Here is a 12560-nt window from a genome sequence, read left to right on the forward strand (position 1 = left end):
GGTGTGTCCCCCGGGCGCTGCTTTTTCCACTTCCTTTCAGTCGTTCACGGACTTACTATAGCGGTCAACCATAGACCGGACCTAACCAGATCAGCCCGGATGCAACCACCACCTAGCCGCCGGCGGCGGTCGCCATCCATGGCCCCATGGCAGTTGCATCCTTGCCGCACCATAGTTGGCCGGCGTCCGAGGTCAGCACAAGGCCACGGCACACTTGACATTTCACCCCCAATAATCAAGCAACATATCAGGGCATCCAACATTCAAGGAATGGGCTCGTGAGGCCGATTTCAGGAGATGCAAACCACGATCAATATTCATACATAGCAACCAAGTAAAGAGCAGCAATAACTTGCAGGGTGTTCCACAGGTCTCATGACAAAGGCAAAAGCGACAGAGTACCGGTACATAGAAGGTTCTTCAGAAGTGACAGTTGCAAATACTGGGCGACTGACTCTACTAGGGGTCTCAGACGAAGGACCAGTTCACGAACATGAACGCGAGGCAGTGCGGGGTGTCGTCATTGCCAAGGACCTTCCACGCCACAGCCTGCTCGTAGGACACGGGCCGCCCCATGCTCGACACGCAGACGCCACCAGAGAGGTACGCGAAGCCCTGGAGAGGACACCACTCATTTCATTAGCATCAGAGATGGTTGGCATGAGGCCATGAGCTGACTTAGGAGGCTGTTGTATAAATGGCGGTTGCGCATACCTGCTGCATAATCTTGGGGTACTCAGCACACAGTGCCTTGCGGCCATCGTCGTCAAGGATCTTCTCGAGAGAGATGTCCTGAAGAGCAATCAGCGTTGTTTCCAGCATGTCGAGGCCGGCTTGGTTGGCAAATGTGAACACAGGAGCAGCCTAAATGCATTGTTGGACAATTTTCATCAGGGCCAGGCCGCACGGTGTAATGTTACGAATCGACAACATAAGCAACCACATTACTGACCTTGAGGGAACAGCACATGATGGAATCTGAGTGTTGCCACAATGCTTTCAAGGAAGAATCCGTGCATTGGGTTTCTGTGCGAAGCAGTTCAGCTCCAGTGTGGAACCTGAAAATTCCAATGCAACCAAATTAATATGTTGCACAATCAAACAAAGCAATACGATTTACAGTGCATAGATACACCAGCTAATGCTGTCACCTGTTTAAATGTTCTGAAGAATTGGTAAAGGAAAAGGAGAGTTTCACCTGTAGCTCCTGCCAATCCACCTTGCAAGTGTTTGCGCCTCAGGAGATCCTGGAGTTTGCTTCGCTTCAAGCTGCCCACCAAGTCGGGAAGGAGATATTGCCATGGCCACTCGCTGCACTGATGCCACCACAGTTCTGACATATTGCCTGGCCATTGCTGCAACGCTTTCTCGAAGGTGATTTTCATATGAGAACTGGAAAGCAATGGTCAAGACTGATCTTGTGTTGCAGGTGCCGGAGGCATCACTGGACGCATTTGTAGCCCCACCAGATCCAACCTCAAGAGTAGATGCTAGATCAAGTGTACGTGTGCCTGACGGTGGATCCTGCAGTTCATTGTTACCAAGCCATCGTTAGTTTAGGAAATCACAAAGACTAACGCTACAACTACAAAACTGTTGTACTAACCGTCTTGGCATCCAGTGGTATGACACGGAAGCCTGAGGGTAGCAGTGGTGCATCATCAGCAAAAGATTCATCAATGGGTGCAAAGACAAGCTGTGCACATGCACCAGCTGCATTTTCATCGACGCCACTGCACAACTGTCAAAGAACATACAGTGTTGTGAGGCCAATACAACAATATAAATATAAAGAACACAACAATCTAATGGTGTCTGAATACTGACCTGGAGAAGATACATATCTCGTGATAGAACAACTTCATCGTGGTAGAGACTGTGTCCCTCAAGCCTAATAACCTCCAAGAACTGCAATTGAAAAGTCAGTTTGATGAGTAAAGTTCAGTCACTCATTAGTACGAGGAAATTATAATAATTGAAAATAACTAGAAATTACCTCTTCATGCTCCAAGGTGTGTGCAAGCGGCAGTATGACCTGGCTGCCCATAAACCCACTAGCTCGCAGGCCAGGAACTGCATATGGACTAGCCCTCAGAGCAGCAGCAGAATAAGCATCAACACCAGAATCAGCCCATTCAGAGCGATGTTCCCTCAGAAATCGCACTAGTAGAGCAGGTGGTACGTTCTACATTATGAAAACAAGATCAAACACCTTAGTTAGAATAATATCAACAATGTCTCATTATGCTTAGCAAAAATACATGGATAATGAGTAAGAACCTGTAGCAGCATTGACGCCTTTGCACATAAGATGCCACCTCCAATCGCAGAAAACAGCTGGGAGGAGCTGTCATGAGATTCAACAAGTTTGTTTGGAGAGGAGTTGATAGCAATGGTAACATCCTCCGCACCGTCACTGCTCATCAGCGACCAACCGTCATCCGGAAACCCATTGACAGCATCATTGAAGCCTCTGAAAATTACGTGGAAGACGTTAGACATGGCACATGTATGGGTCCTTTTAGTAAATTACAATGGTATGAATGGTAAATGAGAATACAACAACATTTCTACAAACCTGCTCAGCCTTTGACTAAATGTTCTCAAAACCGCTGGCTGGCGGCCCCCTCCGTAGGGCATTTCCCCACTTGATTCATACGCAATTTGCCTAATGTGACGCAGTGCCTGTACAATAGGAATTCATTAGCACGAAAAGAAAAACCGAATTCTTAATACCAACGAAATCTTGAGAAAACACAATTGAAAATATACAGCAATCGTCATCTTCTGCGCCAGAATCTTTGGAGATTCATAAAGTGGTCTGAGGACCTCAGGTACACTCCAAGCCTACAAGATGATAAGACTCATAAGATACATGCACAAAGTATTCAAGTCTAGAAAGCAGATGGAAGTCTCCAAATTGGACAGGAAAATATTGGTGCCACTTACATCCAAATCAACATGATCCACAATGTGAATCATAGAGCCACCTCCCTCACACGGTCGAATTAAATAACCACTAGGAAGCACCTCGGCTCTGACGAAATTTGGAGTGTTGGGTCCTGATGGGCCTCCAGTAGATTGAGTCAATGACCTCTCACAGATCTACAGAGCAAGGCAGCGAACAACAGTTACCAACTCTGAGCACAAACAATATCCAGAGAAAGCTATCAACAAGAATTAATATACAGAACTGCTATTTTTCAAGTGCTTGAAAACAACTTATTTTTCAATCACCATCCTATGCCCTTAGATCAGCATCCAGCCAACTCAAGTCAAGGGGTTGGATGTTGATTCAAGAGCCTAAGATGGTCTTTAATATTGGCATATAACATTGCAACACTGCAATATGAAGTCAAAAGAAAGCTGTTTAATCCTTTGAACTGGGCCAACAGCAATGGACAGGAAGACCAGCATAAATGAGAACACCATAGCAGGCAAAGAAAAGAAGCATTACCACAAGACTGCCATCTTCAAGACCACTAGTGTAACGGAGCGTCCAAAAGTCACGTGGTGCCGCCAAAGTTGTCGGTGCATAAGTCTAAAGAATGGGATGGAAGTAACAATCATGTTACAGGTAACACATAAGACAGTGTTCAAGTAAATCTCAAGACTAATTATAACTTGTAAGACGATGCATACCTGCATGTAGATAAGCTCAATAGTTCCACCATTACCTGTAGGGATAACATGGAGCACCTCCACACACCGGCAGTCACGGTACCAAGAGGGGCGATCCTTAAGGATCTCTGCAACCTGTGGAGTAGTCAATTAGGACATGTCTGCTGAATGGAAACATAAAGCTATATGATGATGAAGCATGAACAAAAACACACCTTTGTGGGCTCAAGGCTCACAAGGCCACAAGCTCGTGCTGCTATGCCACTACAATTGTGGGAAACAGCAATGATTCCAATGGAATCCGGACCAGGCTGTAAAGGAATTCACACTTTAAGTCATTAGCCAAAACAGAATTCAAATAACCAACACATGGCACAATTCTTTCTTTTTGCCCCCAACAAGTTCATTACCTTCATCCCAACCATTTGCACCCAATCGACAGCAGTTCCCGTCGCCTTGGACAGGAACTCTGCCAAGGTCTCCTCAGCGACAGCGAGTAGACTTGTTACACACAGAAGGATTCCATCAAATTTAAGTAAAACATCATGCAGGTGTGCAGGCGTCTCTACATGTACGTAACGGTCTTAAAAAGGGTAAGTGATGAAATTACCCAGCTGGGTTATTCGCGTCCCTTTGGGGGCGCGGAGCTGCTGGGTTTTGCTGTTGGTGGTGCTGACCACTTGTCACCACAGACTCACAGCTCGTGTCCGTAGTCGCAACAGAAGGCTGCAAACATCATAACACAGTATCAGAAGTGGAACCAACAAGGTGAACAGCAGAAGTTACATAAACCAACACATTTGCTTCTACAAGATGCCAGGTACATTCAGCTAACTATCTAGAACAATACAAGTAAGATGTGATGGAATCAGCGAAGGAGATGAATCTCACATTATGGAGCTGCTGCCGCACGTACCCGTTCTCGTAAACAAGACGGGACACCTGCTTCTGCAGCCTGTCATTCTCCTCCATCAACAGCTTGTTCATCGCAGTCAGCTTCCGGTTCACAGTTTGCAGGCGAGATGCCTCCTTCCGTTGCTTCTCGCGGCATCTACCAATCACAAGAACCATCAGAACGCCAGTTACATCACACAGGAATTACAAATGTCACTTGCATATGAAGAAACCAAGACAACAATTGCTAATAAAAAATATTCTGATGTTACTGCTTATCCTACGTATCAAGCGTATCGAATTCCAGCTACACACGCGTATGGCACGAAAGCAACCAATGGCTCACACTAACTCAGACAAGATAATTATTGTCCAACTGAAAATGATGTATCCCGGCTACCCCTAAATCTGCTTTAAACGTGAACATTATGTTGGGCATGAGATCCCTGATGAAATCTCTTTAAATGGTACTAGTAAGAGGCCAACAACTTATTCTTACATGTCTTAAAAAAATAACTTATTCATACAAGTGCTAACCAAAAGTTCCTGTCATGTATAGATGTGAATAAACCAAGATACGACCAGTAAAAGACGCATTCAAACGTCCCCAACGCAGTAAAAACGACAACAATCCCAAGAGAGACACTAGGAGTTCCTTCTAAAAACATTGGCAAAATTAGACCAACTAGAACCAGCCCGAAGGAGGGCCAAAAAGCACCAGCACAATGCAAGACATAGAACGAACAGAATCAAAAGATCGGACCTTGAGAACCAAAACCAATATCTCCCCATCATCTTTTTTTTTTTTAATACCCAAGAGGACTTCGAGGACAACCAAACATCGTACGACCCGAATGACTATGGGTTCTAGTTCCAAAAGCAAAAGCAAAAGCAAAAACAAACGGTCACAATATAGAAGCTGATTCTCTTAATCCACAAGGTGAAGGGAGCTTCCACGGATTCTAAAGACTAGAAACAGAAAAAGGAGCCGAATTTCAGCAGCAAGAACCCATAATTTCTAAAGACGAAAAAAAACCATGAAATCGAAACGACGAACAGATCGAAAGGCGAGGCTTGAGCTTACACACCTGCGGTTTTGGAACCAGACCTTGATCTGTTTGGGCTCGATGTTGCTGAGTATGGGGCACTCCCTGATAATCTGCTGCCTGCGTAGTGAGCTGGGCTTGGGGCACTCGCTGTAGACCCGCTCGAGCGCCTCCACCTGCTCGGGGGTGTAGCGCACGTACTTGCCCGTGTCCACCTGAGGCGCCCCACCGCCGCCAGGCGACGACCTGTCCTTGCCCACCGCCACCATCGCCGCCGCCATCTACCAGCTGGACCACCGCCCAAGGAGGAGAAGGGATCGTCGTCGTATGCAGAGGAGAACGGAGAGCCACGGCCACGGGCGACGCCAAGTCATGTCCTTAGGGCGAGAGCGCAGCCGCCCGACGCCATGGTGGTGAGTGGTGGTGGGTTCTTTGGGTGGGGAGTTGTTGCTTGCCGACCTGCGGGAAGGGGGCAGAGCGAAGGGAAAGGGAAAGGTTGCGGGGCGGAGATGTGGCGAGGAAGAAAGTGACAAGTGGGGGTTGGTTTAATAGTAGCGGCAATGCTCGGGCTCAACTCGTGTAGGCTTGTGTTGTGTGGAACAGTGGATTGGTCTTGGAGGGAAGATTATATATGGAGGGGTCTTTTCGAATAATATAGTCTACCTCTTTTCCATTCAAAGCTGCTAGTGTCCGGACGGATGAGGAATATGAGGTTTTAACGATCCGTTATAACATAAATTTTTTTTAATATCTGAAATCAATGTTTACAATATCACGATCCGTTATAACATAAAAAATAACGTTTATAACATCTGAAATCAATATTTGTAATATCAAAAAAATTGCACCAAAATAGCTAACTGTATGCATCCGATTTCGAGAGAAAAATTCTCACCGTAACATCCCGTCATATTAGACGCGCCAGGTAAAATCTCATGTCATCACTCGACCTTGAGCTCGCGTTATAGATTTTAAGTGAGCTCGACTCCTTGCACAATCACACTAAAAAATGGCATAAAAAGGGTCCCAGATACTATAAATCGATTTTCTTACCTCCAAATATATTAGCCACCCTAAACAATTGCAACATTAAAATATTTCTACCGCAACATCTCAAAATAAATACTACAACATTCCAAATCACCTGATAAAGAAGCTAATCCAACCAAATCACATGTAGTAATATCTCAAAATATGTGCTGTAACATCCTTAATCACCAGTTGCAACATCCAAAAGTTACCAATAGCAACATCCCAAACACTTCATGTTGCAAAAGTTGTTTCGATTATTGCACACATTGAATCAAAAGTTGCAACGTAAATTTTATACTATAACATTGTAATAGGTCTTAACCTGAATCGTGCAAATAACATCAAAGAACAAATGAAAGTTACTCAAACATTTCTGATTTACGTTGCAACAATTTGATTCAATGTTGGCACATGAAGGTTGACATCCTTGCGAAACGCAACTTCATATATTGATTCAGGTGCATAGTTTATTATCATTGCTACAGCAAGGCCAATCATCTTCCGGATCTGATGGAACATGAAACTCTGGCCAACAACTTCACACATGACAAAATCAATCCCATCCAAGCTCACAACCCAATCAGCACCAAAGGAAATGAGAAACCTGTTGACTGCAAGACCCTCTGCCTTAATTCTTATGGTAAAATTTTGTAAATTGTGAGTTCTAACGTAATACTTGAGAATCCTGTTGAATCTCTCCTTCACTACATCAGTGTAAGAAAAGATGCTCCTCTTTGAGGGCAACTCCTCCTCATATATAATTGAAGCATCACCTAAGCCTGAGAGTACAGTATCATGCTTCTCATTACTGTTTGATCCAATCTCATCATGACAATTTGCATTACCACTACTTGGGATTGTACATTTGGTATCCCCAATTGACCAAGATTTGTCAAGACCGGCCATCGTTTCCTCTGAGGAGGCAGAAACACCATTCTCACCGGGGAGGTGGTGCGACGGATATTTTTCTCATAGAACGTGTCGTCTACACATCATTTATGCCCCGTCTGATATTTTCCTGGCATCAGATGGCCTAATAGAAGCATTACTGTTTTTCATTTAGGTAAAACTTTAGTTTTTTTTACTAAACGGTGAAAATCTTCTGCCCTTCGCTAAACATTTTATGCATTCGGGTTGGGCTTCACCGTTAGCAGCACACTTAGAGAGAGTTTGGGGCAGCAATGGTGAGGAAGGATGACAGTGCGACAAGGTGGCTAGTTCATCACCAGGCGTCGAAGGTGTAAGCGACCTGCCATCACGGAATGGGCAGTTATGTTGCCATGGGCTGGTGGTTGCATACGATGGAGGATAGTTGTCCATGGGATGGCGGTTGCATAAGATGGAGGATAGTTGGGCTCTATTGTAGTCGAGGCTCGGTGGTAGCTTGACCTTAAGCAAAATCAGGTAAGAAGGAGGAAGAAGCATTGGGGATGAATAGAACTTGAGAGAGGGGAAATTCCATGTTGGCATTGAGTGATTAAACAAGGAGAGATAAAGGATTTGGTTAACATTTACCAGATTGTGTCCGCAAATTACAAATGTATGAAATTTGTTGTAAGCGGTAGCACCATCACTATGATAGGTGTGTTTTAGATGATACCTAGCTGTTGGATATGTGTCAAATAATTATACGGAGTTGGTTATATATTGAACTTGAAGTTGTATTAGTGGTACAAGATGGAGTTAGATTAGGACTTCTGTAAATATAAGAGGAGGGATGTTGATTTAATCATGACGGTATAGTGATAGGCTCACAAGAGGGTGGCAGCGGTTCTGTTGGGACCTTGGAGTGGCTGATGTTGCAACCATGGGGAGGAACGTCCGTAATCATGCTCCGGGGACGTAGGATTCAGCTAAGCCTTGTCAACAAACATCGTGCATCTGGGTTCATCTGGGACTCATGTGTATCATTTCGGTAGATCAATCTGACGCTTTTAAAGGACTAAATTTCCTAACAAGTGATATTAGAGTCCAAGGTCGATAAATCCGGAACATCTTTAGGGTCGTACGGTTGCGGGTGAGCTTGAAACGTCTCCAGGGTCACACGAGTTATGTGTGATGGGAAGATTGTTGGGATCCGGTGTGTGATAGGAGAGATTGTTGGATTTCGTCCCACATAGAAAACTTATAATGGAGAAGCACGACTTAAAAGGTGGATGTTCCCTCACCTATCATGCTAGTCTTTTATGTTGAGTTGGCCTAAGACCTTGATCGTGGCTCCAGTTGGACCTATGCGTTTAGCAAGCACATTGAGACTAGGGTTGGGGGGCGCTAACTCGTGAGTATAACGAGCTAGTATAGATTGCTACGTACTCTAACAAGTGATATTAGAGCTAAGGTTGGATTGAATCTAGAGATGATGGATTGAAGATCACATGGAGGCGCGAGGATTATGAATCTACAAGGTGTTGTGCAATGCAAGAGCAGTGCGAGACGAACACGACTCAAGGTGGAGCATGACGGTGGCCTGTGCACGCAAATGATGTGTGTACAGTTGTGGCGGGTCAATGCAAGCGTGCAAATAGCGCACAATGAAAGGCGATGCTTAGGTGTTGCAGACATGCTGTGTGCGGTGGCCTGTATGGGAGCATCGATAGCGGCTAGGTCTCTTAGCTGTCTAATGTCGTGGCTTGGCTAATAGAGGTAGGGCATGAGTTGGTGATAGAGTCCAAGAGGTTTGTGTGTGGGCCTAGGTGATTGAGTGGATGGTCTTGCATCCATTTATGTGACGCCACATACGGGTGCGCGTGGGAGTTCAAGACGACCAGACCAGGCGAGTGGATGTGGGAACTTAGTGGGTGTGCATTACAGGACAAGGTGGGCCATGTGCTGCGATTGGTTGAGCAGTAGTGCATGAAGGCTAGAGACTTAGTCAACAGGTTCATGTGAAGATAGGTGCAGCCAGTGAGCTTGGCACTCGGGCCTAGGTGGACATGGGCAGCTCACCCAGTAGGCTGAGGCTAAGGCCTAGTGGGCATGTGTGAAGAGGCCAAGTAGGCGGCCTGGTGGCAACCAAGTGGGAGCACTAGGGTCGCCCAGTTTGGTGCTGACCGAGTGGCCCAATTGGGAGCCAGTAGCTCGTGGCTGTAGTGACTGGATTAGGAGACCGATGCCCATGTGGGCAATGCCAGGTGCTGAGTGGCCCAAGGAGCTGACATTTAGGCACGAGCAGGCCAACATCGCCATGTGCGGTGGTGTGCAGCTCATAGGCCAGTGGAGCACCCAAGCCCAAGAAGGGCACGAGCTAGACAAGGCGTGGCCTGGTGGGGAGCCGAAGTAGGCAGGCTGACAGGAAGTGCATAGCATGCACTAGCTGGCTTGGAGTCGGTCAGATGGGCCAGGATATGTTAGCTCAGTGGGATAGCACCGAAGCCTAGGTGAGGACGAGTATGAGCTTGGTTTTGTGGGCGCTGTAGTCGATGTGGCTTAGGAAGCGATGGGGGATAAGTGGAGTCGAAGCCTAGGTGGAGATGGAATTAGAGACATCTACCGTTCCGTGGCTGACCAACAATAAAAGGGTTTTGTGTGTTGGACCAAAACAAGCTTGACTCATGGATTGAGGTGCAAATCAAGTTGTGGTCAGGTGATGAATTGCAAGTAGGTTGGGTGTCAGACGACTATATGTGGTAGGCACGCGACTGGGCTATGGTGGTGACGGCGTAAGATGGTGAGTTCGCAGAGGACATTTCGATGAAAACAAGTGGGTTTGGGAACAAACCCAGGCAGATAATTCATGGCGAGGGCAAATAGTCTGGTGTTCGACAAGATCGAAATTTCTGTCAGGCGTCAGATGGATCGGTGTACATATGACAAAGCGTGTTATGCAGACATGCATGAGGTGCGCGGGAGTTGGATCATGACAGGAGGTTGTAGACACTGTTGAATATTGCAACAGGAGAAGGAGAGGAAGCAGTCAGCCAGCTGGCTAAACCTCAGGCTAGTGTTGCGGTGCTCGGCTATGAGCAGAGACTGTTGATGGTGTTCGGTCGTGCTGCACATGATGATTGATAAGAGTTCGATGGCATTGTTTTCAGGAGGGTGCTCAGCAAGTCGGTGTGATTGAGGACTATAACAGTCTATTAGTTGTTTGTTTGAAGTAAACTGAATGGGACCAAACAGTTTGAGGGCACATGGTGAACAATCCAGAGAAGTCAGGCAAATAGTGAAGGATCGAGATGGCGGCATAGAGGAGGGTGGGTGGGTAAATAGGCCTTTTTCCAAATTTCCTCTAAACAAGCTAATACTTCGTCTTAATAAAATTAAATACAAAATTAAAGCTACTCTAAATCAAGTAACAATGTGCAATCCTATATGAGATATAAACAACTAGGATTAAAAAAAATTATGAACTTGTAATAAAGTAAAGCAACTATATGAAATAACCAAAAAACGGAGACACGTCAATGTTGTTCCCTAAGTTTGGATCCTTGAGGGGATCCAACATCTTCGTTGAGGGACTTGGTCATACTTTAGCTGAGTCTCTTTTAACTTTTTTTCTCCTGAGATTGGACAAAACACTCATCGGCTTTCTTATGGTATTTCTTCCCTTGCAGAGGCAAAATCTAGCCTTCACAAACTTTCTCACGACATACTACACACCCCCATCATGCAAAAAGAATACTCAAGTGAAATGGAAATAATCATCGATAATTACAAAGCCATATTTATTATCGTCAATGCTTATATAAGTAACGTGATCAAATAAATCCATGTGAAGTAGTTACAAAGGCCTTGTTGTCGTCATAATGTTCTTGGTGGGATGTGGTACTCTAACTTATTTTCCCACTTGACAGGCGCTACAAACTCTATCCTTGTCAAAAGTAACACCAGTTAGTCCCAAAATGTGTCCGCCTTTTAGAAGTTTACTAAGATTTCTCATACCAACATGGGTTTATCTATAGTGCCATAACTAATCCAAGCCGGACTTAGCCATCAAGAAAGTTTCAAGGTTAGCTTTATCCGATAAAAAAAATCACAAGATAAAGTTTACCTTTCATTTGACATTTGAAAATTAAGAAGGAATCATCTCTTCTAAAGACCGTCACATCAACATTAGTAAATAAATAAGTGTATCCTATTTCACAAAGTTGAGAAACGAATAATAAATTATAGTTCAAAGATTTAACAAGTAAAATATTTGATATAGAAAGATTATTTGAGATAGTCACTTTACCTAATCCTATTACCTTTCCTCTACCATTGTCTCCAAAAACAATGGTCTCATGTGGTGACCCACTTTAGTCAAAATATGAAAACATAGACTTCTCTCCGGTCATGTGATTTATGCAACCGCTATGAATCACCCAACTTCTTCCACCAGAGATATATTCCTACAAAAGAAGTTATACCCTGTTTTTAGATACCCATATTTGCTTGGATCCTTTCATGCTAGTCACAAGAACTTTAAGAACCCAAATAGATTTCTCAACATGAATGTTTCTATTCCTAATACCAACATACTTAGCAAAGACTCTACAAAAGTAATCTTTCATAAGCATATATGATGCACCAAAAGTACCATGAGAAGTATAATTAAACTTTTGGATACTTTGTGCCTTCACAAACTTGGTGTGATGTTGATTTCTTTGAACCTAAGTCTTACCCCTTTCCTTTTGGGTGGGGTGTATCCAAGTCCTTCAATATTAAACTTTTCATTTTGAGAGCAAAAGACTTCCTTGAGGGCCTTACTACCCTTATGGCAGTTTAGAAAGCAATTTTGAAGAAGTCCTTTGAGTCTGTCATTTTTACTTGCTAATGCTTACATAAATTTTGAGTTAGTAGCACGAGCATCAATATCAATATCTTTACATCTAGTGCAAAAATTATTAATTGAGATATTAGGGAGGCAAGTTGCATTGCTAGAGAAGGTGACAATACTCTTGAGAGTTTCAATTTCCACCTAAAGAGACTCATTTGCTTTATTCAAGCGGTCAAAGTTTTCTTGAAGTGACTTGTTTGAGCTCTCAA

The 12560-nt window shown here is 44.4% G+C and overlaps 1 protein-coding gene across 1 annotated transcript; it reads right to left on the reverse strand.

The window, feature by feature from the left end:
* Positions 1-262: 262 nt before the first annotated feature.
* LOC133912934 (homeobox-leucine zipper protein HOX32) lies at positions 263-6168 on the reverse strand. The gene is made up of 18 exons (XM_062355918.1): positions 5604-6168; positions 4513-4672; positions 4232-4347; positions 4032-4122; positions 3837-3932; positions 3643-3756; positions 3458-3541; positions 2950-3105; positions 2773-2847; positions 2579-2685; positions 2281-2473; positions 1997-2185; positions 1828-1908; positions 1607-1741; positions 1199-1524; positions 953-1058; positions 715-864; positions 263-615 (listed from the first exon to the last, which is right to left on the reverse strand). The coding sequence occupies exons 1-18, from the start codon at positions 5840-5842 to the stop codon at positions 469-471; spliced, it is 2565 nt and encodes an 854-aa protein (XP_062211902.1). The 5' UTR covers positions 5843-6168; the 3' UTR covers positions 263-468.
* Positions 6169-12560: the final 6392 nt, after the last annotated feature.

This window comes from Phragmites australis, chromosome 3 (assembly GCF_958298935.1).
Source record: "Phragmites australis chromosome 3, lpPhrAust1.1, whole genome shotgun sequence".
Taxonomy (NCBI): Eukaryota; Viridiplantae; Streptophyta; class Magnoliopsida; order Poales; family Poaceae; genus Phragmites; species Phragmites australis.